General features: G+C 37.8%; 1 protein-coding gene across 1 annotated transcript in view; it reads right to left on the bottom strand.

Annotated features, from left to right (window-relative positions):
* Positions 1–6,928: 6,928 nt before the first annotated feature.
* Positions 6,929–25,644, bottom strand: part of LOC107870183 (vacuolar protein sorting-associated protein 53 A) — a 65,666-nt gene continuing 46,950 nt past the window's right edge. The window contains exons 10-24 of the mRNA XM_016716620.2: positions 13,417–13,602; positions 13,278–13,319; positions 12,529–12,633; positions 12,379–12,438; positions 11,529–11,606; positions 11,020–11,127; positions 10,867–10,932; positions 10,495–10,572; positions 10,285–10,418; positions 10,108–10,201; positions 9,904–9,981; positions 9,621–9,683; positions 7,844–7,912; positions 7,654–7,749; positions 6,929–7,428 (exon numbers count right to left, since the gene is read on the bottom strand). Of these exons, the coding sequence (XP_016572106.1) occupies positions 7,126–7,428; positions 7,654–7,749; positions 7,844–7,912; positions 9,621–9,683; positions 9,904–9,981; positions 10,108–10,201; positions 10,285–10,418; positions 10,495–10,572; positions 10,867–10,932; positions 11,020–11,127; positions 11,529–11,606; positions 12,379–12,438; positions 12,529–12,633; positions 13,278–13,319; positions 13,417–13,602 (1,560 nt within the window). The 3' untranslated portion in view covers positions 6,929–7,125. The remainder of the gene's footprint in view (positions 7,429–7,653; positions 7,750–7,843; positions 7,913–9,620; positions 9,684–9,903; positions 9,982–10,107; positions 10,202–10,284; positions 10,419–10,494; positions 10,573–10,866; positions 10,933–11,019; positions 11,128–11,528; positions 11,607–12,378; positions 12,439–12,528; positions 12,634–13,277; positions 13,320–13,416; positions 13,603–25,644) is intronic.

The raw sequence follows: 25,644 nt of genomic DNA, 5'->3' as shown, positions 1-25,644 counted from the left end.
ACAAACTTAAAATACACTACCGAATCGACAACTCCAAACAGAAATAACAAATCCCAAAACAGAAATCCCGAAGATCAAATTCCAATCTTTAAACCCAAGAGTTAAAACCCAAACCTAAACAATTCGACGAAAGAAAAAAATCCAATACTGAATGGATAACAAGGATCGATACAAATGGCAGTTTTCTATTCGAAATTAACCGGAATAGTGGGTTGTCGATGACGGGATCGTGTTTTGGGTTTATGATTTAGCTTCACTGGAGTTCGACGAATTCGATAGAGACAAAGGCTAATAGTGAACAATGTGGTAACCAAGTTTTCCGACGAAGCCATCACCGAAACAGTAACACGAACGCAAAATTTAGGTTTCTCCCTCAACACTCACTACCCCCTTTCCTTCCATCTCCGATTCTGCATATAGATCAGTGTATCGTGAGGAGTGTGTGTGTGATTCGGTGTGTCTGTGTATGCGTGTTGTGAAGAAGAACAAATTTTCAGTGGGAATTTTTTGTTTCTCTGTATTAAAATTGAGATTTGTGTGTGAGGTGTGTATTGAATCCCAATTGTATAGTGTTATCTATAGAATAAAAGCAAATATGGAGTTTAGTATGTGTTCTGTGCGTATATGCTGTGAGAGTGCCAAATTGTGAGACTGTGAGAGTATGTGTGTGTTTTTCATTGTGAAGGTCAGTGAGAGTGTGTAATTAGTATTCTATTCTATTAAGGAAAGGGGAGGGGATCTAGGGTAGTGAGGGGTATGGGGTAAGTGGGTATGAAGTGGGGTAAGGGTGGGGGTATGAGGTGTCCAACTCTAATTGAAGAGGTGGTTAATTTGATAGGGAAGGGTTGTTAGTTTGTTCAAATTGGGATTATGTGGAAATTTTGGGAAAAATTTATTTAGAATTGGTTATTATTTGTTATTTTATAGAAAAATTATGAAATGGGGTTGGGGTGCATGGTAAGACGAAGTAAATAGTAAAAAAAAATTTTGGAGGGACAAAATTACGTATCTACAAAATTCACAGTATTTTCCACGAACAACCTGTGATCATGGAGCAATTTTTCCACGTCACCCTTAACCCCCATACCAACAAACTTGAAATTTGAGTCCCTGAGGAAGTTAACAAGGAATCCTCGAATAACATTTTTATGGATGGGTTGGAATAGTAGGCAACGAATAAGGTGGCAGTGAAGAATAAGTATCCTCTTCCTAGGATTGATGATCTCTTTGGCTAGCATCAGGGTGCTAGATATTTTTCGAAGATTGATCTTCGTCGGGCTATCATTAGTTAAAGATTAAAGAGGTGGATATCTCTAAAAATGTTTTTCGTACTCGGTATGGTCATTGTGAGCTTTTGATCATGTATTTTGGATTGAATAATGATCCGGTTGAGTTCGTGGATCTTATGAACCAGGTATTCCATCAGTTTCTGGACTTCTTTGTTATTGTGTTTATTGATGACATCTTGATATATTCTAAGAGTGAGGAGTATCACTCCAATAACTTCGTATAGTGTTACAGACTCTTAAGAATCAACAGTTATATGCTAAGTTTTCTAAGTGCGAATTCTGGTTGAATGCGGTGACTTTTCTAGGTTATGCCGTTTCTATTGAAGGGATCAAGGTGGATCCACAAAAGGTTAAGGCAGTTAAAAAATGGCCTAGACCAATGAATCCAACCGACATTCGAAGCTTATTGGATTTAGTCGGGTATTATAGGAGGTTTGTGGAGAGCTTTTCGTCGATTGCAACTCCATTGACTAAGTTGACTCAGAAAAAAGTGAAGTTTCTATGGTCTGACCCCTGTGGGGTAGCTTTGAGAAGTTGAAGGATAGGTTAAATTCTGCTTCGATTTTGAATCTTTCCGAAGAAACTGATGGTTTGTGGTGTAGTGTGATGCATCCCGTATGGGACTGGGTTGTGTGTTGATGCAACATGGTAAGGTTGTGGCCTATGTTTCTAGGAAGTTGAAAGTTCATGAGAATACATGACTTGGAATTATTGGTTGTGTTTTTTTGCCTTGATGATCTGGCGTCACTACTTGTATGGAGTTCATATTGATATCTTTTCAGATCATAAGAGCTTGTAGTACGTGTTCACCCAAAAGGAGTTGAATCTCAGGAAAAAGAGATGGTTTGAGTTACTCAAGGATTATGACATGAGTCTTTATTTTTGTCCATGGGTAGCTTGTCTCATGTGGATAAGTAGAAGCGAGAGTTGATGAAGGATATCCACCGATTGACTAATCTTGGTGTTCATTTTTTAGATTCTGAGGATGGAGGTGTGATTGTTTGAGAGGTGGTGAAGTCATCTTTTGATGCTGAGGCGAAGGAGAAGCAGGTTTTGGATCCTATCTTGATGCAGATTAAGGATGATGTGGGTCAGCAAAAAGTTTTGGCTTTTGTGATTGGTGGTAATGGTATCATGAGATACCAAGGTAGATTGTGTATTCCTGATATTGATGGGCTGCGAGAATGAATTCTGACTGAGGCTCATGAGTCGAGGTATACAGTTCATCCTGGTTCGACGAAGATGTACCATGATTTAAAAGAGATCTCCTTGATCATGAAGAAGGAGCACTTTAAGCTCATGGAAGTCGCCACATGCTGACCTTCAAGATTCGAAAGATAACTTGGATGGGACAACACATCATGAACTTGGAAGTCTATTTTTTGTCTATTTTGTCTATTTCTATTAAGGCCATTTTTGGCCTATGTATGTAAAGGCAAGACTATATTACTTATATTAGTCTCTTTATTAGGTAGATTATTTTGATTTGTTATGAATTGAAAGAATGAAGCTCTTGAGGGAGTAGGGGTAAAGGACTTTGTTGTTATTCAATATTTGTTGTTGTTTTTTTTTTAAAAAGATGGGTAGCAAAAAGGCGTTTAAAGGGCTCTCAATGGATTGAAATACTTTCAATGACTTTCAATAAACTTTCAACAACTTTCAATAATTTTATTAAGCATTGAAAGGTTTTAAATAACCATCATGAATCACATAATCTACATTATTTGAAATTCAAAGTCCTAAAGTTTTTCAACAACTAAAACAACCTAATCTAAAATTTAAAATTCAAATTCATCATAAACTAAATAACTTATTTTCCTGAAAACTACTGCAGTAACTAAAAGCAATATTCAACACTCCTCCTTTGCTTTAGTTATCACGATTTAAAAATTATTCCTCCTTATATTTTTCTTTGGCAGTAGGTGTTATTTTTCAATTTTTTGAACTTGCACTCTTTCTTTTTTATATTGATGTTTCTCTTTTTTTTTTTTTATTCTTTGCTGAAAAAACACCATCAACAATCTTGTCTTGTTTGGAAGTACTTTCATAAGTTTCACAAAATGTTGTAAGGATTTTTCATCCATCAAAACATCACATATAGGATAGGTTTCAAGATATGATTTCTTCACATACCAAATTTAATAGTTTTTGTCGGTGAAAACTTTTGGGGCATTCAAAGAAAGACTGTTGCTTGACATCTTTTTGGTTGAAAATAGCTCTACGCTTTGAAAATAAGCACGGGTTGAAAATGGTAGCCCGCGCGGGTTAAAATGGGTATCCCGACAGGTTAGAAAGGTAACCCTTACGGGTTAAAAATAATATGGTAGTGCTTTGGAAGAGCTCACAAATCCCGTAAGATCAATGAAGCGCTCGATACCACTATTGGTTTTCTTTAAAAAAAGATGGGGCAGCGAAAAGAGATTTAAAATGGCTCTCAATGGATTGAAATACTTTCAATAGCTGTCAACAGCTTTCAATAATTTTATTAAGCATTGGAAGGCTTTAAATAGCCAACATGAAACACATAATCTGCATTATTTGAAATTCAAAAGTCTAAAGTTTCTTAACAACTAAAACAATGTAATCTAAAATTTAAAATTCAAATACATCTTAAATTAAATAACTTATTTTCCTGAAAACTACTGCGGTAACTAAAAGCAAATTTCAACAATATTGATTGGATTGCAAGCTAGAGGAATTCATTCCTCCTGAGAGTGTTTTATAGAATTGGTGCTTGTTTTGATTCATTAATTGAAGGTTTTAGCTTTATATAGTTACTATTGTCAATTAATTTTACTTGTGTCTTTCTTCTATATTTGTTTCTTGTTCTTAGATTTGAAATTTCTTTCCCATATCGATATTGCATCAGTGATGCTACATTGGGTTCGACTCGATATTTTTGTGTGTATCGTTTGGCCACCAATCTAGACTTCAACCCCTCAACTGCGCCATCATCTTTTGTTGACTTTATAGACCCACTTGTAGCCAATGGTTTCTTTCCCTAGAGGAAGAGAGACGCACGCAGTCCCAAGCAGCTAACCATTCTAATGCGACGGTCTCTTTCTGAATAGAGCTGCCAGCATGGTTGAGATGTGGCCTCTGCAAAGGTATCAGGTTAAGAAAATGGATGAAATTGCAAAAATACTCATGGGAGGTAGACAAAGACTTAGTTGATGCAAACCTATGAGTAGGAAAACAAAGATGGTGGATCTACGTACCCCGAGAATAGAAGCTAGAGAACCTAAGTTTGAAGAAGAATCTTGGTTCGAAGTGAGAAATGAAGGTCTAAGCTATGATGAAACTAAGATAAATTGACCTTTTGACTATCAGGTACTTGATCCAAAGGTAGAACTTGATTCCCTTGTCCTCAGGTGTATTCAAGAGCTTGATTTATCTAGTGTGTGCTTTAATACATGGTTGATATGTATGGAATTTATAGAACTACAGTTGTTTCCTAGTTGTTTTATAAAAGGTTTGAAAGGGATCATGTCCACATACTACATGTATTCATAAGAAATAAGAGCATGTTCTCTCTTATTTTAGTTGGTAATGGACAGATTCATCTAGTATGGGATCCAGGGAATTTGAAGATCGCGAAGTTAGTTAGTCACACAAATAATGTTCCAGAATTATTGATGCATATTACTAACCTGTTTTGCTTGCGTAGATCTTTCGGTAACATCAATAGTGTGTTGGATACTGGATGGAATAGGCTCATGCATCTTTCTGTTGTGCATATTAATTTTATCTATTCAAGTGCTATTATTCCAACATATAGCCTTGTTTATAGTAGTAAAAGGAGACCTCTCTTCTTTCCAATCTCTTGAAGACCTCAAGGTAGAGTTTGATTCTTTAGTTCTTGTTAGCATTAGAGAGCATGACATGCCTGAGAGTAATAACGTATATGGGAATAGTATGATATCTGGAAATGTGATTCTTCCAGGTATTTTGCTTGATTTCCCATTTTGATATTGGCATAAATTTGCTCACTTCAACCTGTATAAGGTTCCTATGTCCTTTTGGCTAAGGTAATTGACATTGATTTCCAATTAACCCTGGTTCATGTGGGCGCATTGTAACTAGTAGTAATCCCTTGCTTACATCATGTGCAGTAAAATTATTTGAAAGAATCGTCCTCTTAAGTATTCCTTTGAAGATTGCAAATTCCTGCTATATTAAGTCTCTAGGGAAGAAACAGGCATGTAAATGTGTATTTTCAAAGTTTCCAAATTCCAACTAATATTAAAAAGTTGTCTTGTGTGGGTATTGAACTTAGACATATTGCCTGACGGGAAGAAGCTCCAAGGCACACTGCTACAAGTTGCCTATGAATTATGTGGAATGGTTATTGGTGCAAGTTAGTATACCGCAAATTGAGAAAAGAGGTTATTTGATGATGTTTCGGGGATAAGTCATTGTGTTCACTGTTTTGGGAGGATACAACCAAACATGTCTTTATAAGCAGGATATGAATGATTGCACTCAAGTTTAATGTTCCACTGATCTGCTACAAAACCAAATGAAAGAAAAGCTATATTTGGCAGGTATTATAATGACACTTGTACCTGAAAAATTTGTTGACAATGAAAGATTACAACAATCTTATTGGAACTAATTTCAAGAATTCTTCAATTGGAGAAAAGCTTTATAGTGCCTACATATTTGGGGAGTACTCAAGTTTGACAATGGCTATAAGGAGGTCGTGTTTAGTTTGGTTATTGAAAGCTCTTAAAGATATTGAGGTACAAAAGTGTATTTTGCATGGTCCGGGTCCCTTCGCTCCATCAGATCAATTAGTGTCCCTCAACAACATACCCACCCAGAGTATTCCACAAAGTGGGAGTGTCTTGGAAGGATAAAATATACGCGGTCCATACCACTATCTCAGAGGTGAATTAAAGAGATTGTTTTTTATAGACCCTCAGGTCAAGACAGAAAAACAGTTTTAGACAAAACAAGAAACAAGATCAATTGTTGTCCCAACAATTCATATATTCACTTGAAGAAATATTCTAGAAATCATCCTTGAGGTCTATGTTTTGAAAGAGGGAATGTAATGGGCTCGAGAATGAAAGGGTGGACTGGACGTTAGTTCGAGAGGTTATAGGGTGTACACGAGTACGCGCAAGATTAGAAGTAAACAAATGAGCTTCGACAGTAGAGATCAGCTGAAGGATTCCTACAACTAACTCTCAGAATCAGCTAAATGAATATCTGGTATTTTCTTTGCCCTTTTCAATTATCTCTCCTCTCTCTCCTGTTATAAACTTCTCAACCCTTCTTCTACTCTTCTATTCTCTTCACAGAAAATTCTCATCAATGGAGCCTTAGCTAGTTAATTAGTTTCCATTTCTTTGCATTTGATTATTCCTGTAATTTCATCCCAAAAATAGCCCTTAATTTTTTTATTGTTAGATTGAGATCATTACAAGATTTAGCATATCGTCAACAAGAATCATTCATCACTGGGAATAAATAAGTTACCTTTCGTGCAGCCAATAAACCTAATTGCAAAGGAAACAGATCAGATTGTTTTGCCAATGATCTTCTGAATATGTTTTAGGTTGGTTATAGGTGATTTGAGTCGAACAAGACAAGTACTTCCGGGCAGCACGTCTTGAAAATTATTTGCATAAAAATTGGAAAAAATATACTATATGATTTTTATTTTGATAAACTCTAATTTATAATCTACACTGCAAAAAGTGTCCAATCGCTTCTACTATTCCTGGAAAAGCATTAATGAATACAATAATAGGGTACAAGGAAGGAAGATACCGAGAAGCTAATAAAGGAAAAGAGCTGCCAAGAATGATAGAGCTCAGAAGTTGGGTTCTCATCCATTGAATAACTTCCTGAATGGCCCATCCTTGCGATCTTTTGCAGCTTCTGTTAAAGCGAGGAATCTCTTAAAGCCATTTGTAGCTGCACCTCTTCCAAGAGCAGCTGCTCTGGTCAGCACATCTTCTCTTGAAATGATAGCCCCAGGTGATGCTGCTGCATTAGTTATGGTCGGTGCTATTGAGGTGTTTGGAGTAGATGTTACAACTGAAGAGGCCATAATGGTAGGCTGACAGATGCCTGACCCACGTTTGTTGAAGTCATCCAGTATGCTCTGCTGATCAGCTTTTTTCAGACCCTGAAATCACAAACAACAACAAACCCACTAAATGCCCACATCGTGGGGTCTGGAGAGGGTAGAGTGTCCGTAGTCTATATCACTACCTCACAAAAGTGCATTCAAAATATTGTGAGCAGATGAGAAAAGCATGAGGGAAATAGAGTAAACTGTGTATCTCTCATAGCAACAACGGAAATAACATTTTAGATTTAGAATTCTGGAGAATAAAATGAATAGCAGAACCTTAAGCTCTAAAAGACGCTGAAACTCTGTGAGCGTTCCCTCTGGAAGCAGCGCACAGTATGTATCCGCCACAGAATCTATTGGAGACAGTATGACCTGTTTAAATAAAGTTAACTCAGTATACTATCCAGAAGAAGGAATACAAGAGCCTCATTTCAGACTATAATTCATCAATTAGGCAATTACTGACCTTCAATAATGCTTCTGCTTTGCTCATCTCACGACTGACAAATTTTGAGTAGCTAGCAGCTCCTGCTGTCTGTTCAAAATAGAGAAGTTCAAGTAAGTTTAAGCAAATGTTCTTGTTTTGAACTATTGTACCATGGACACTCAGAAACTTAGCAAGAAGTCTTTTAGGATCTGTCTGGAAAGCCACCTGGTAATTGGAATTGGTGTAATTACCCACCTGGTAATTATAATGACCTTTTTGTTTGTCACAATGTAATTACAGTGTAATTACAAGTGTACTGTTTGGTTGCACAGGTGTAATCATCTGTCTATATTAAATTTTTAAAACAAAAGTTAATTATATAAAATTAAAAATTTATATTAGGAAAATAAGGGCCTTTATAAATGATATTAAATTAAATAATTAAAACATATATTGTCCTTTAAAAATATATTCAGTAACAAAAACATGTTCTTAATTAGTATTATAAAAAAATAATTGATTTATATTTTTTAAATTAGTATATTTTAATTAAATTAATATAAAAATTAAAAGTACAAAATTTCTAAGAACATTATGAAATGCATGTTTGACAAAAAGAATAATATAATAAATATAATGTCATAAAATTATTAAAACATTTGACAAAAAGATAATCTATCAATTCTAACTAAAAATAAATTGCTTGCAATGTGAAATATCAAGACAATACAACTAAAATAAATGAAATTGAAGATATAACGTAAGTTCTAAATTCAAAACAAAAAAGTTAATATAATATTCTTATATCAAATTTAAACATAACGTACATAAATATGATGTAAAAGAAAAGGAAAACTTTAGTCTATAACAATGAATTCTACTTTAATTTAAAAATTAGAATACTAACAAAATTATGCTAAGTGAAAAAAAAAAAAAAAATAAATAAATAAATAAATAAATAAATAAATAAATAGATAATAAGAGCAACTGCATGGAATCACATGAAGTAAAGGTTGGGAATGAGAAGTAAGAAATGAAAAATATATTTTAAAAGAAATTAGACTAATAAAAATAAAAAAGAATTTAAATTAATAGAAATAAAAGGAAAAAATTAAAAGGTAACCAACTTGTAATTACCATCAATTCCCAGCTCCTCCTTCCCCCCGACACGCAATTTTGAAGTCAGAATTTTCACTAAGAAGGTTCAAAGTCGAAAGAAGCAAGCACATGAACTAGCCGAAATGGGGTGTTCAACATCAATTATACATACATAATTTTAACCATGTATAAATAGGATAATTTTCCACCAAAGGAGGTTCTGGTGAACCCCCTAACCATAAGGTAGGTCCGCCCCTGCAATTACCTGATCAACCAAACATGCCAAACAATGTAATTACACCCAATTACACCTAATCCAATTCCTAGAATGGCTTTCCTGGAGCCAATAACTACAAGAAGACGACCTCAGAGCACAAAATACTAGTGGTGGAGAAGGATTTAGAGATATTATTACTGTTTTTTTCTGTAGCAGTGCATTTTCATATTCATCAGGAGACTGAATATTTCAAATGAGTGCCGGTCATCTTTGCCTATTCCGCTTTCTAGGATCAATCATATTCAGTTTCATCAAAACTACAAATTACCTCAGGAATAAAGTTTAAATATGTGGTTGCCCCAAAATATAGAAATGGAAATGTTGAAGAGGATGACAGTGCTAGTGAAAAATGTCAGTTTAAAATTTATTAAAACAGAAGAAACCAAAAAAAGAAAAAAAAACAATGAAGGATCCACACTTTTGAAATGCTTGCAGTCTTACTTGTTTCCCCAAAGAAGGAATTTCCAGCAAAATAGTTTTTACTGCTTGTGTATCCAAAAGCATCTGCAATAATGTCGTGGTAGCTCTATTAAAACTACATTAAGATGATCAACATTTGATACACTACATGGATCTGACACAGCAACACTTATTAAGCCATGCACCAGTGAACTCAAGCTGCTCCAGTAGTAAGAGCGCCAGCTTGGCTCACCCAGTCAAGATCTATGTTGATGAGAAAAACTGTATAGCTGAAGTGATGATAGCAAATCAAGATTATCAGTACTTGCTGTGCTCCAGTCTCTGATATCTGTTTGCATTTGAAGACGTTAAGATAGAACCGTGGACCAAGAGATGACGCAAGCTGCATAATGATGAAAACATGAGTTCAATGTTTGAGAAATGATGCAGAGATCAAGATATTTACACAGATAAGGCCTGAATATTTTTAAATAAAATAAAATTGTCCGAAAATAAAAACTATTTTCACCTTATCCAGGAAGAATTGGAAATAAATGGGAGAGAGAAGACTTCCAAGCACTGGAATGCTACTCGTAAGGATCAAATTTATGCCATTGACGTAGCTGCAGGAAAATTTACAAGCTTTCAAGAAATCATCACAAGTATTTCTGTTTGAAGGTGGCATTGTACAACATAGTTAACATACTCTGACTGATCACCAACACTTTCAAGAGTACTCCATGGAACCCGACTCATCGCCGCCATTTCAGAGTCAAACTTTGTTTCTATTCCATGCACTAATGTAATCAATGATTTTGTAATAACAGCTGAAAATTCATCCTGAAAATGGATTTAACGCTAAGCAGTGAAACCACAAAAGAAAGTTTATCAATCGAACCAATACAGCATGTTCTACCTGTACTTCAGACATATCCACTCTATCCGCAAATTGAGCATCAATCAGTTTTGACACATTATCAGCCAATTCTCCGCACTGCTAACACGTAAACACAATAAAATGAAGTTTGGTGTGAGTTTCAGGAGACAGCAAAAAAGAAAATGACATTATTTGGGAATTTCTTTGTGAATTTCCATGACGACTGTTCCTCATCACCTTAGCTTATATTTAAATTTTATTAACCTTTACCAAATCAAAAATGCACTAAAGAAGGTCACATAGTTCTGCACCTTTTCCCATCGTTGGTTAAAGGAATTCCAATTTAGTACATAGTACTGGATATGTTATTAAATTTAATACATAAATCACCCATACAAGGAGAGAACTGACCGTTTTGTGACAATACTCTGCAGTATTTACTATGTAGCAGATAACCCTTTCATCCTTGTCCGAAGTCTGGAGATAATATTTCATCGGTAGAAAGTGGAGAATTAAGTAGAAGAAAAAGATAGCCAAGCTTCCAGGTGACAATTGACACTATACCTTTATCTGTCCTTCGATTCCAGTGGCAGCTGCAACAATTCCTGTACCGCCCTTTGGCAATCTAGCGAAGAGCTTTGTAGCATAAGCTTTAAGAACTTTTTGAAATGCCTATTACAAAGAAATCAACAGGTTTAGTTAATGTAGACCCTTCGCCTAGCTCACTGATCGGGAGTGTAAAGCCTCTGCACTCAGATCAGTGTTGGGTCATTACATACATGAATATATTCAAGAGGCCTTGTAAATTTCTGCAAATGAATGACATAAGGTGTCATTTCAAATTTAGAAAGGCTAGGGTTCTACCATTGTTACCAATGTGTTTCACAATCAAATGATGGGACCGGACATTTCATTTGTATGTCAAAATGGATCAACTCATCTCATCAAAACCATAATTTAAGAGCTGACAAGAAGCTCTCTCCATTTATTATATACTTTTATCAAATTTCACAAACTCAAGAAAGTATACTACGCCAAGAAGCAAAAGCTATCATATAATCTAGAAAAAGCACCTTAAAGAGATTAAACAATGTCTGGTTTCTCGTCAAAGCACTGCATCGCTTCAAGCTCCTCCTGATGATTACAAAGACCTTAAGAAAACAAAAGGAAACAAGCAAGTGCAATCAGAACAGGTGAGATTAAATCTAATTACCATAAAGCTCACAAAACAACTTTTAAGCATCTTCTTGAGCTGAATATTAGAGCCTTAGAACATCATCTTCATCTGGCATGACGTATTCATCACGTTGAGGCAGTGTTATCAAAGGTGCGCTTAAGCCCCGAAGCAAGGCTTAAAACATGTTGAGTGCTTCACCTAGCTTTATGTGCGCTTCACTGTCGTCGTCAAGTTTTTAAGGCATACTTTTCCTTGCCAAGGGATCTCTTTTGAAGAGGCGACACTAAACAATTGATATTTCACTTTATCGTAATTGTTTTTCAGTTTCTTTATTCACATATTAGTCATTCATACTTATAATTATTAATCTTGGACGAAACATAAATATTTGCATTTTTTCTCCCATTGCACTTTTTTTTAATTGAAGCCCGTGCTTTTATTTGCGCTTTGATCTTTAAGCCATAACAGACCTTCGAGCTTTTTTGCACTTTTCGCTTTTGATAACACAAAATTGAGGGGATTAGAAGTGATTTAACAGAGGGTTAACCAACATTCAACAATGTACCATTTATGCAATCATATTGTCTCTATACAGAGTGCAATGTTTCTGCAATCATATATGCTCTACTGATGATGCAGCATTACTGATATAGGAGCTCAATAAAACATAAAATAATCCCAAAAGCTATTCGAATTTCGCTGATGGGCTCCTGATGCGGAACTACAGAAAATACTGAATACGTTACCTTAATGCTGCTAGACAAAATATTAGTCTGACTTCCCTCCTCAATTTCCCATGTCTCTTCCTAAGTATGAGAGACAAATTTTTAATCAGTATGGGAGATCTACTTAAGGAGAAGTAACACAATGAACAGTACTTCTATTGACACTTGTACCAGCATTTCTTTCTCCAAACTGTCCAGAAGAGTTTTCTCTTCCAGCTCTATATAAACTGACAAGTGAGGTTCAAAGCACGACGAGATGATGCCTCGGAAATTGAACTGACATGCAACAAAACATAATGTCATTCACCTGCTTGATATCCATAAAAAAACCAGACTGAAAGGATAATGTTTAATGTCTAGAAAGCAGAACAAGAAAACTTTGGCAAGACTATTAAATCACCATGCTAGCAGAGCACCAACTGGCGTTCCATAAAGACATGTCCATAAAATACAATTTTAGAGATCTATGCATGCACTATTCTGCCTTCAATTCATTACAGTTATCTGTATGCAGATAAATATGCTACTGTGCTTTCCAGCTCAGAATTGAAGCAGTTTTCTGATATCAGCAGCTCTGTAGGAGGTTAAGACTATCAACTTATTTAAATCTGACTAAAAGAATGTGTCTTGTGCAGAATGCAAATATGATTAATGAAAGGGAGGATTCCCATCACCACATCAAAACTCTGCAGTTTCATCCCTCCCTTAAGTCACATCAGGAATGTGACAGAAGATCAAGATGGAGATAATCATGCATCTGAGTCTAACAAAATCCTAGTATGGCATTTTCCTTGATTAGAGGGTTAAAGCAGCGTATTACTCGAGCGCACGATGATATGGGCCTCCAATCTTAGCTAAGTGAGTAAGGGAGGAAATACACCACCAATAACCAAGATTTCAAGAAAGTAGAAAATACATACACCAGCTCCTGGGACTGATGAATCTTTTTCTCCATGTAGTTCCTGACAAAACACACAAGGCAATATAAGTGACTGTACAAACTAGCATTATCAGATCCACCTTGATGTTACAACCAAAGAAAGAATCTCAGACACATACTTCATGTTGACTACCATCATGGGTAGCAAGCTTTTTCTCATACTTTTTCCGAATGTCTGAAACTGTCTGACTCTTGTTTCCACTCATTTCTGTTTCTTCATTGTCATCTACAGCATCTTTACTGCGGGTTCCACCACCAAATTTCTCTGCTAACTCCTCTTCAAATTCCAAAGTGCGCTGCAGAGCCTAGAAGTGCACCCACAACAGTTTCAAAACAACACAAGCCAAAACCGACATGAAGACAAATGCTGAAGTAGAATAATATGAAAAAGACAAAGCAGTGAAGTTGCTTTTTCAGCTTCCAAAGTCAACATGAAGACAGATATTGATGGTATAAATAATATGAAAAAGCTAAAACTGGAAGTTGCTTTTTCAACTTCCAATCAAAAGTAATTTTCTTCTGATGTGTGATTCTAAGTTGCTCGGACTCGGGTGTGGGTGTCCAATACGGGTACGGATCTAGAGATCGGATCCTTCACGGTCTCAATTTAAATATTCGGGGATATGTATCTAGAGATGGATACAGGTGCAGGGATTTGGAGAAAAATAATTCAAATATCTAACAATAGAGTTATAAAACATACATTATGAGATATTATGAGGAAAACTTGAGAAAATATTGTTCAAGAAGAAAATCATGAAAGGAGATAAAAGGAAAAGCAATAACATAGAAATTTCTATATACAAGGTATTTCATTTTCTTCAATTTCACCTTAGCTTTTGTTTTTTATTACAGAATTTCTCAACTCTATCCGGACTTCGATTTTGGTCAAAGTACCCAAAATCGGTTGACCAGATCGGGTACGAATCCCACACCCATGTCGCGTAGACACGGGTGCGGAACCGAAAGTGAAGAGTCCGAGTAACTTAGGTGTGATTTGTGACATAAGCCTCTGCCAAAATTGGAGGAAAGAGAACTCTTCGAAAGGGAAGAGAAAAAGGTGTCCCTGTGTTTGTACTTTATACTTTGTTTTACAAATGGGTGAGGGAGTTGTTGATTGATAGACGACTGCAGATTTTGTAGAGCATAAGGGGTAAAGTAAATATCTATGAAGATTTATCACGATCTATCATCTTCTAGATTTCGGAAGGCTCGGTAACGTGTGGTAGCAATGATTAATCAATTTAGTAAAAAGAGTCAAACGGTTGTTTATCTCAAGCATCACATTAAAATTTTTTTTTCTTTGGTTTGATAATTGTGGTGTCCGGGCAAGCATCACGTTAAATAATAAAGAAGGATTTGAAGAATAGAAGAGTGCTAAAAAGTAACGAAGGAAATCATAAAAACCACAGGTGAAATTTCTAAAACAACTTGTTTCAACAGCTAGGGATGGGGGAGAGGGGTAAAAAAAAATTATAAACTATACCAAAAGCAAAATTCTAAACCTTTTTAATAGAATAGGATTGTGTATACTATCCTACATGGAAAAGGATTTAGGATTGTAGTTTGTAGGGCTCAGTGAAATGATTAATCTATGCACTTTAATAATAATTCCTGACCCAGACCCTACTTTGTGGGAATATACTGGTTTGTTGTTGTTGTTTGCTAATAATATTTCCTGAGCCTTTACTCTCACATGACACTAGAGTATGGTGAGAAAATTCTAGGAAAGAAAGTGTGATACCCCAGGTTTTGGACTCAGAGATTTCTGGAGTATTCTCAACACTTCCCTGGTCGTTATAAGTCGTCACGGGTCATAGGGTGAGACTTGTGGTCTCACCAATGAGTTGCACAGGCCTTGGTATTTCGACAACGAGTCCAAGGTACGACTTGTTAAGAGACTCGTAAGGAGTGACTCATTGCCTCAACAGTAAGATTGCCCGAGGTTTCTACCTTGACCATGAGCTGACGCCACGAGTCGTGATGTCAGACAACGAGTCGTGATGTATGACTCGTGGTCATAACAGTAAGGTCCCACATTTTTGACCCTCAGGTCATGAGTCGGGGTAACAACTCGTGGTCGGACCTCACGAGTCGTTACTTGAGTCGTAACGACTGGGCCCAAATTTCCTGTACGTTTTTATTAAGGGCTTTTTGGTTTTTTTCCTTCCTTTACAATTTACCCACGACTTAAAAACACTCCAAGGGTCCCTTTAATATCAGTTAATAAAAAAAACATATTACTTTTTCCTGTCAAAATCCCAAGTCAAGAGAAAACTAGGGTTTTCATCTTCAGGCATCTAATTCGGGATTTCTTCTAAATTCTTGTGTGTTTCAGGCATATCTCTCATCCCTAAACTTAAATTTTTCATTATGGCGTGAATTGATTTAATAATCATGTGGTTTAATTGTGGGATTGAAATTGGGTTGAGGGATTTTGATGGTAATCACTTGAATTGTTTCCCCGTGGTTTTAAATGCATTGTTATACTTCAATTAATGATCTGGGGCTGAATTAGGGCAATATGGTATGGTTTGAAATGGAGAACATGAGTTTCCCCAAATTTATATATTTTGACTTGGAATTGGCATTAACCTCAACCCACTTTGTAATTTGAATTTTGGAACATGGATATATGCATGATTTTACTTACTTTTGGAACATGGTATTACATTAAAGGATAATGGAAAATTAGAAAAAAAAAATTGAAAGGTCTTGGTGGCCATAGTTTTGGATTTTTAAATGGAACCTTGGGAGTCAAATTGGTTGGGAATGGCATAACTTGATTTAACTTGCAAGAATAATTGGTATGACGATATCAAATGGTAAATGCCTTAATAAACGACTCATGGGTTAACGGTTGGGATTATGCGCAAATGTTTTAATTTGAGCTTAAGCGGGGTTATGTAGCTCGCGGTGAAGGTGGAGGTTCCGGGGACCAATACTGGAAACCACGTTTGCCGGCGTGGGGTCTATCTGAACGTGGGCATAGTTCACACATTATATATTTTTTTCGGCTGGCTGGAGCTTTGGTGTCTCTGGCCCTTCCTCGGATTTTCCCGGTTCATGCAGCTAACACACGCTGAGACCATTTTAGCAGGGAAAGCTGAACCCATATGGCTCGTAGGTGCCCTTAGGACGAATAGAGCTACACAGTCCAGGTTAATATTTTAAAAATCTCATGTCCATGACCCTGTACCCTATCCCGGCATCTTATATATGTACATATGAATGTGTGCATGTGGTTTTAACTAATATCGGGCATGGCATTATTTTATCATTTCCCCTGAGTTACGTGCCAGTGCTTATCCCATAGTCCGTCCCTGGACGCTACATCATTTCATGAGGTAGGGCCCTAGGGTTTTTCTATTACCTTGTGCAACATTAGGAGGTGCGGATATCGGTTGAGTTGTGAAGTGGTGAGCCTCCATCATCCGAAAAGCTTTACCATTTCATTAGGTTTCTTTCCATACCTTGAATATTTTTAGTTTTCTTTGTCATGGTCGGAGGCAATGTCCCGACCTAGTTTGGTATTCAGTTTTAGAGGCTTTTGTGGACAAGTGTAAGATTGGTTGTTGTTTTGACTCTTAGTTTCTATTTGAGTTATCTTATCTAACTTACTTATGGTTTGGTTGTCTTCCACTATTTATCTTTATTATGCTTTGTTGGTTAGTCTAAGGGGGTGGTCTCCAGCCCTCAGTAGACATGAGATACCCGTCACGACTAGTCCTTGGTTCAGATCGTGACAAGCTTGATATCAGAGCACGGTTCAGGGTCTTTGAGTATCCACAAAGTCGTGTCGATTAGAGTCCCTTTAATGAGTGTGTAGCGCGCTACACTTATAAGGGGGAGGCTACAAGGCATTTAGGAATGTTTCCCTTTCTTGTGTTCTAGTTCGGGTTGTAGAGTCTAGTGTCTTGAACTTCTCTAACTCCTGGCTTACCCGCATTTCAGATCATGCCGCCCCGGATATCTGATGCTCGTACAAACTCTTCTAGAACCTCTACCCCGCTGGAGGGAAATATGGATAGAACTTGCCTGTCTATGGAGTGCAGACCCGATCTATGATCCCCGCTCCTGATTGCACTGCCCCACATGGAATTCCACTGGTCCCTACTAGTCCTCTTTAGGCTGATGATATTCATGCCTAGACGCCTCAGCGAGATGTGTCTAATGCGGAGTTCAGCCAATCTATTCATCTACTTACTCAATTGGTAACATCTCTGTCTCGCCAGTCTGATCGTGTTGGTTCTATTGCTCTTTCAGCTGTGGTCACTTGGGTTGGCCAATTTATGAGGTTGAATCCCCCAACCTTCATAGGTTCTAAGATGAGAAGGATCCTCGGGGGTTTGTTGATGAAATAGAGAAGATTTTAAGGGTGATATATGCTACTAATTCTGAGGGTGTGGAGTTTGTTGCATATCAGTTGAAAGATGTAGCTTATCAGTGGTATGAGGAGTGAGAGCAGTTGAGAGGTGATGATGTTGAGTCGGCCGAGTGGGATAAGTTTTCAGGTGCCTTCCTGGATCATTTCTTTCCTCAGGACTTGAGAGAAGCCAAAGTTGAGGAGTTAGTGAATCTGAAGCAAGGTAAGATGAGTGTGAAAGAGTATGCTTTGAAATTTCAGCAGTTGTCCCGTTACGCTCCTGAGTTAGTATCTAGCATGAGATCCAAGATGAGGAAGTTTGTAACTAGGTTGTCCTGTGACTTAGTATTAGAGTGTAAGGATGCAATGTTGAACAATGATATGGACATCTCCAGGCTTGTGGTTTATATGCAGCAAGTGGAAGATGAGAAAAAGAGACAAGCAAACATAAGAGAGAGGCAGAATAAGAAGTTCAAATATTCAGAATAGGATGCGATTCAACAGAATAATGGAAGAGATAGCAGAAAATAGACCAAGAAAAAGACTTGGGGAAATTCCAATTCATATTCGTCGGCTAGTGCTCCCTATCCTAAGTCGTTCGGTGATCGTCGTATTCAGGCTAGCTGTGGTCCTAAGGCACAAGGTGCGCAGTCTCAGGCTAGTAGAGCTCAGTTAGCCCCAGCTTATCCTCCGTGTCGATTTTGTGGACAGCTTCACCATGGTTATTGTGATGGGGGGAACTTGTGCTTCAATTGTGGTCAGCCTAGAAATATGCAATATGCAGAGAAAATGTCCTGTAGCTAAGGTAGTCAATGGGCTAATAAGGTTTCAGTCCCCACTTCTTCAGCTCCTGTATCAAAGGGTACCACTTCGGGTACCGGCACTGGCTGGAATCACCTCTATGCTCTTTCCACCTGTCAGAAATCTGAGGCATTTCTTAATGTTGTTACCGATATGTTACATCTCTTCTCTTTCTCGTGATGTCTATTGATTAATTGATCTGGGTTCTACCCTGAGTTATATGACCCCTTATGTGGCTATGCATTTTGGTTTTGACCCCGAAAGTATTTCCGACCCCTTTCCTATGTCAACTCCGGTTGGTGATACTATTGTTGCTAGAAAGATCTATAGGGGTTGTGTGGTGTTGATACAAGATCGACAAGAAAGACACAAAAACATACACCAAAACAGTCCACAAGTTGAGGAAACCCGAGACTATTTTGGTCACCACTCTTGAATTCACTAATTATAACAAGAATAGAGAGAACAACAAGTGTTAACACCTTAAAACAGCCAACCAACAAGTTATATTAGCACAATCCAATGAAGAACAACAAGGCTACAACTAGAACCTACGGGTTTTACAACAATACAAAGGAAACCCGAAACTAGAACAAGAAACAAAGATAGATGGTTAAGACACAATGAAGTTGTAATCTTAAGAACCCAAGAATGGAAACTCTTGGACCCCTAACATCACACTCAACACGCACCTAACTCTTACAATGACACAAGAGGGCGTCCACCTCTCAAGCACCAAGGTATCAAGCTTTGCAACACACAAGAGAATCCACTCTTATGCTATGCCCTAATTTCTGTTTTTGAGCTCTCTCTCATAAGAGAAGTGTTCTTACAATCTCAAACATAAACTAAGTAAATAAAACCTACATTGTTCTATTTGTACAACATTACAAACAAATAGAGAAATGACAAAGAGCCCTCCCATAAATGGGCTCCAAAACCCCCCTTAAGTGTACCAAAAAGATGGTTTTGGGCCTCCTTTACACTTGGGCTTGTGCACTCCTTTAAGTGGTCTTAAAAAATGCTCAAAAAGTGTCCATGGTCATGATCATACTTGTATCAAGTGTCTATCTTTCATAGGGAGACATTGGTTGATTTGATAGAGCTTGACATGGTAGATTTTGATTAATCTTGGGGATGGATTGGCTTCATTCATGCTACACTTCTTTGGATTGTAGGACCCAAAATATCAGTTTCCAATTCCCTAATGAATCCGTAATTGAATGGGAGGGAAGTTCCTTAGCGCCTAAAGGGATGTTTATTTCCTATCTTACAACCCGAAAGTTGATTTCTAAAGAGTGTCTATGCTATTTAGTCTGGGTTAAGGATTCTAATTCTGAAGGCCTCTCTTTGCAATCTGTTCCTGTGGTTAATGAGTTTCCTGAAATGTTTCCTGATGACTTTCCTGGGATTCCTCCCGATAAGGAAATAAACTTAGGGATTGATGTTTTACCGGATACCCGTCCTATTTTTATTCCTTCTTATAGGATGGCTCCGGTTGAATTGAAAGAGCTAAAGGAGCAATTAAAGGACCTTCTTGATAAGGGTTTCATTCGTCCTAGTGTTTCTCCATGGGGTGCTCTGTGTTTTTCATGCGTAAGAAGGATAGGTCTCTTCATATGTGTATAAATTATCGTCAGTTGAATAAGGTTACAATGAATAATAAATATCCTCTTCCTAGGATTGATGATCTTTTCGACCAGCTTCAGGGCGCTAGATGTTTCTCTAAGATTGATCGTTGTTCGGGGTATCATCAGTTGAAGATTAGGTAGGTGGATATTCCCAAGGCTTCTTTCCATACCCGGTATGGACATTATGAGTTTCTCGTTATGTCATTTGGATTGACTAACGCTCCGACTACCTTTATGAATTGTATGAATTGGGTAATTAGATAGTTTCTAGATTTGTTTGTGATAATCTTCATTGATCAAATCTTGATGTCATGTCAATCACCTCTGAATTGTGTTGCGGACTCTTAAGGATCAAAGATTGTACGCCAAAGTTTCTAAATGTAAGTTTTGGCTGAATGTTGTCACTTTTCTTGGATATGTTGTTTCTAGTGAAGGATCAAGGTGGATCCATAGAAAGTTGAGGCGGTTAAGAAATGGCCTAGATCCACGACTCCAACCGACATTAGGAGCTTTTGGGGCTTGGTTGAATACTATCAGAGGTTTGTGGAGAGTTTCTCTTCTATTGCTGCTCCGTTGACAAAGTTGACTCAAAAAAATGTGAAGTTTTCGATGCTTGTGAGGGTAGTTTTGAGAAGTTGAAGGATAAGTTGACTTCTGCTCAGGTTTTGACCCAGCCCAAGGGTACTGATGGGTTTTTTGTATATTGTGATTCATCTCTTGTGGGTCTGGTTTGTGTTTTGATGCAGCATGGTAAGGTTGTGGCTTATGCTTCCCGGCAGCTTAAGGTTCATGAAAGGAATTACCCAACTCACGATCTAGAGTTGGCAGCTGTGGTTTTTGCTTTGAATATCTGGTGCCATTATTTGTATGAGGTACACGTGGACATCTATTTAGACCATAAGAGCTTGCAGTTTGTGTTCACTCAAAAGGAATTGAATCTCAGGCAGAAGCGGTGGCTCGAGTTACTTAAGGATTATGACATAAGTTTGCACTACCATCCAAGTAAAGCTAATGTTGTTGCTAATGCTCTTAGCAGGTTTTCTATGAGAAGCTTATCTCCATGGAAGAGGAGAAAAGAGGGTTGGTGAAGGATATTCACCGATTGGCTAAATTAGGAATCCGTCTTTTGGACTTTGAGGATGAGGAAGTGATTGTTCAAGAGGTGGTTAAATCATCTCTTGGTGCCAAGGTGAAGGAGAAGCAGGCCTTAGATCCCATACTTATGCAAATTAAGGATGATGTGGGTCAGCAGAAGGTTATGGCATTCGAGATTGAGGGAGATGGCATTCTGAGGTATCAAGGCAGATTGTGTGTATTGATGGGATGTGGGAAAGGATCTTAACTAAGGCTCACAAGTCTAGGCATACAGTTCATCCGAGTTCGACTAAAATGTACCATGACTTGAAGGAGATCTATTGGTGGAACAATATGAAGAGAGATATGGCAATCTTCGTGGCTAAGTGTATGGTCTGTCAACAAGTTAAGGTAGAACACTTAAGCCCGGTGGCATGTCTCAAGAGATAGAGTTGCCCATGTGCAAGAGGGAGATGATTAATATGGACTTCATTACGGGTCTTCCACGGTCTCAGAATCAAAATGATTCGATTTGGGTCATTGTGGATAGGATGACTTAAGTCTACTCACTTCTTGCCTGTAAGGACTAACTACTCTGAAGAGGATTATGCCAAGTTGTATATTCAGGAGATTGTCAAGTTGCATGAAGCGCCAGTGTCCATCATTTCAGAACAAGGTACGCATTTTCTTTTCACTTTTGGCGTTCATTTTAGAAAGGGTTGGGGACTAAGGTGAACCTTAGCACCGCTTTCCACTCTCAAACGAGTGGACAAGCGAAGTGGACTATTCAGACTTTGGAGGATATGTTGAGGGCCTATGTAATTGATTTTAAGGGAAGTTGGGTTAACCATTTGCCTCTTATTGAATGTGCGTACAATAATAGTTATTATTCGAGTATTCAGATGGCTCCTTTCGAAGCTCAATATGGTAGGAGGTGTAAGTCTCCTATTGGGTGGTTTGAGGTTGGTGAGACAAAGTTGTTTGGTCCTGACTTGGTTCACCAAGCCATGGAGAAGGTGAAGGTGATTAAAGAAAGGTTTAAGACTGCTCAGAGTCGTCAAAAGCCCTATGCGAATGTGAGACAGAGGGAGTTAAGAGTTTGAGGTTAGTGACTGGGCGTTCTTGAAGGTATCTCCCATGAAAGGAGTCATGAGGTTTGGGAAGAAAGGAAAGCTCAGTCCCCATTATGTTGGTCCGTATCAGATTTTGAGGAGAGTTGGAAATGTTGCTTATGAATTGGAGTTGCCAGCGAGTATGGCTTCTATTCACCCCGTGTTCCATGTGTCGATGTTGAAAAAGTATGGGTTATCTTTCTTTGATTGTTCCTGTGGAGAATGCTGGTATTTCGGATTCCTAGTCTTATGAGGAGATCCCGGTAGAGATATTGGATAGGCAAGTTCGTCGGTTAAGAACTAAGGATGTGGCATCGGTAAAGATGCTTTGGAGTTCAAAAGATGGAAGAAGCTACATGGGAAGCTGAAGAAAATATGAAGGCTAACTATTTGTTCTTGTTCCCCGGGTCGAATGAAAATGTTTGAAGTACGAGTTTCTATCTTCCTTATCGCTTTTCGAATTTTTTTTTGGAGTTTTGGTTGCATTCTCTATGTTATCGTGCCAATGGGTGCCCTAGCTTCTCATTCGGGGACGAATGATCCAAAGAAGGGGATAATGTAATACCTTAGGTTTTGGACTCTGAAATTTTAGGAGTACTGTCAACACCGCCCTTGCAACGACTCAAGTGACGAGTCGTTACCACTCGTCACGATTCGTAGGGTGAGACTCGTGGTCTCACCAGTGAGTTGCCTATGCCTTGGTCTTTTGATAACGAGTCCAAGGTACGACTCATTAAGAGACGTAATGAGTCGTAGGGAGTGACTCGTTGCCTCAACAGTAAAATTGCTCGAGGTTTCTGCCTTGACCAAGAGTCGAGGTCACGAGTCGGGATGTATGACTCATGATCATAACAGTGAGGTCCCAAGCTTTTGACCCTCAAGTCACGAGTCGTAACAACTGGGCCCAGTTTTCCTGCACGTTTTCATTAAGTGCTTTTGGTATTTTTCCTTCCTTTACACTTTACCCACGACTTAAAAACACTCCAAGGGTCCCTTTAACATCAGTTAATCAAAATAAAACATTACTCTTTCCTCTCAAAATTCCAAGTCAAGAGAAAACTAGGATTTTCAAGGAATTCAATCTTCAGGCATCAAACTTCGGATTTCTTCTAAATTCTTATGTGTTTCAAGCATGTCTCTCATCCCTAAACTTATATTTTTCATTATGGCATGAATTGATTTAATAATCCTGAGGTTTAATTGTGGGATTGAAATAGGGTTGAGGGGTTTTGATGGTAATCACTTGAATTGTTTTCCTCATGATTTTAAATGCATTGTTCATAATTTAATTAATGGTTTGGGGTTGAATTAGGGCAATATGGTATGATTTGGAATGAGGAACATGTGCTTCCCCAAATTTATGTATTTTGACTTGAAATTGGTATTAACCTCAACCCACTTTATAATTTGGATTTTGGAACATGGATACATGCATGATTTTACTTACTTTTGGAACTTGATATTGCATTAAAGGATAATGAAAAATAAAAAACAAATTGATTTGAAAGGCCTTGGTAGCATGGTTTTGGATTTTTAAATGGAACCTTGGGAGTCAAATTGGTCAATTAGTTGGGAATGGCATAATTGGATTTAGCTTGCAAGCATAATTGGTATATTGACGATACCAAAAGGTAAATGCCTTAATAAATGACTCCTGGGTTAACGATTGGGATTATGAGCAAATGTTTTAATCTGAGCTTAAACGGGGTTGTGTAGCTCGCCGTGAAGGTGGAGGTCCCAGGAGAACAATACTGGAAATCACGTTTGCCAGCATGGGGTGTATATGACCGTGTGCATGGTTCACACATTATATATATTTTTTCGAATGGCTGGAGCCTTGGTGTCTCTGGCCCTTCCTCGAATTTTCCTGATTCGTGCTTCTTACACGCGTTGGAACCTTTTCAGCAGGGGGAGCTTAACTCATATAGCCCGTGGGTGCCCTTAGGACGTGTGAGAAATAATGGAGAAAAAATATTATTGAATTGTTGTCTCTAAATTATTACATTGAGACCCTATTTATAGACACTACATTCCAATCCTATTCCTAATAGAACACTACATTACAATCTCTTTCCAAGTAGAATTCAATATATTATTCCTATTCATATTCTAACACTCCCTCTCAAGCTGGTGCATACAAGTTATATGTACCAAGCTTGTCACAAATGTAATTAATACGAGGACTGGTGAGGGACTTGGTGAAGATATCTGCAAGTTGATCACTTGACTTCACAAATTTTGTAACAATATCTCCCGAAAGTATCTTTTCTCTGATAAAGTGACAATCAATTTTTATGTGCTTGGTCCTCTCATGGAACACTGGATTAGATGCAATATGAAGGGCTGCCTGATTATCACATACAAGTTACATCTTACCAGTTTCTCCAAATTTTAATTCTCTCAGCAATTGCTTGATCCAAACTAGCTCGCAAGTTGCTGCAGCCATTGCTTGATACTCTGTTTGAACTCGAGAGTAACTGAGAAGACACATTTGAGAGCACGAGGGGCTAATTTAACTTTTCCTGGGGCTAAGTTATGAACAAAACATGTGCTCCCAAAAACACGAGGGGGATAGAGTAGTGATGTGACTGAGGAAATAGTATGGAATGGGGAACCTTATTCTGGATCGAAGATAATGGCATTCTATTAATGAGATAGCAAGATGTGAGGACCGCATCGCTCCAAAAACGCAGTGGAACATGGGATTCAATGAGAAGAGTGCGAGCAGTCTCAATGAGATGCCTATTTTTTCTTTCTGCTATACCGTTTTGCTGAGAGGTGTATGGACATGATGTTTGGTGAATGATTCTTGATGAGTAAACTCCTAAAACTGGAAGGATAAGTATTCTAAGGCATTATCACTACAAAAAGCACGAATAGAAACACCAAATTAATTTTGTATTTCAGCACAAAAACTTTTGAATATAGAGAATAACTCGGAACGATCTTTCATTAAGTAAACCTAAGTACAGTTTGAAAATCCATCGACGAAAGTAACAAAGTAACGAAATCCTAACGGTGAACTGACTCTAATAGGACCCCAAATATCGGAATGAACTAATGAAAAAATAGACTTTGAGCGACTCTCAATACTATGTGAAAATGTAGCACGGGTATGTGTCCCAAGTTGACACGACTCACAATCTAATGTAGATAGACTAGACAAACTAGGCACCATCTTTTGTAGCTTGGATAGACTAGGATGTCCCAAACGTTTGTGAATAAGGTTGGGAGGATTTGTAGCGGAGCATGCTGTGAAGGAATTTGAAGCGGTAAGATAGTAAAGGCCTTGTGATTCATGTCCTATGCCAATTGTCTGTCCCGTTTTACGGTCCTGCATTAGAAAAGAATCATCAAAAAAAG

Source organism: Capsicum annuum, chromosome 1 (assembly GCF_002878395.1).
Source record: "Capsicum annuum cultivar UCD-10X-F1 chromosome 1, UCD10Xv1.1, whole genome shotgun sequence".
Lineage (NCBI taxonomy): Eukaryota > Viridiplantae > Streptophyta > Magnoliopsida > Solanales > Solanaceae > Capsicum > Capsicum annuum.
Note: the sequence above shows the minus strand (reverse complement) of the source record. Positions and strands in the feature narration are given on the sequence as shown.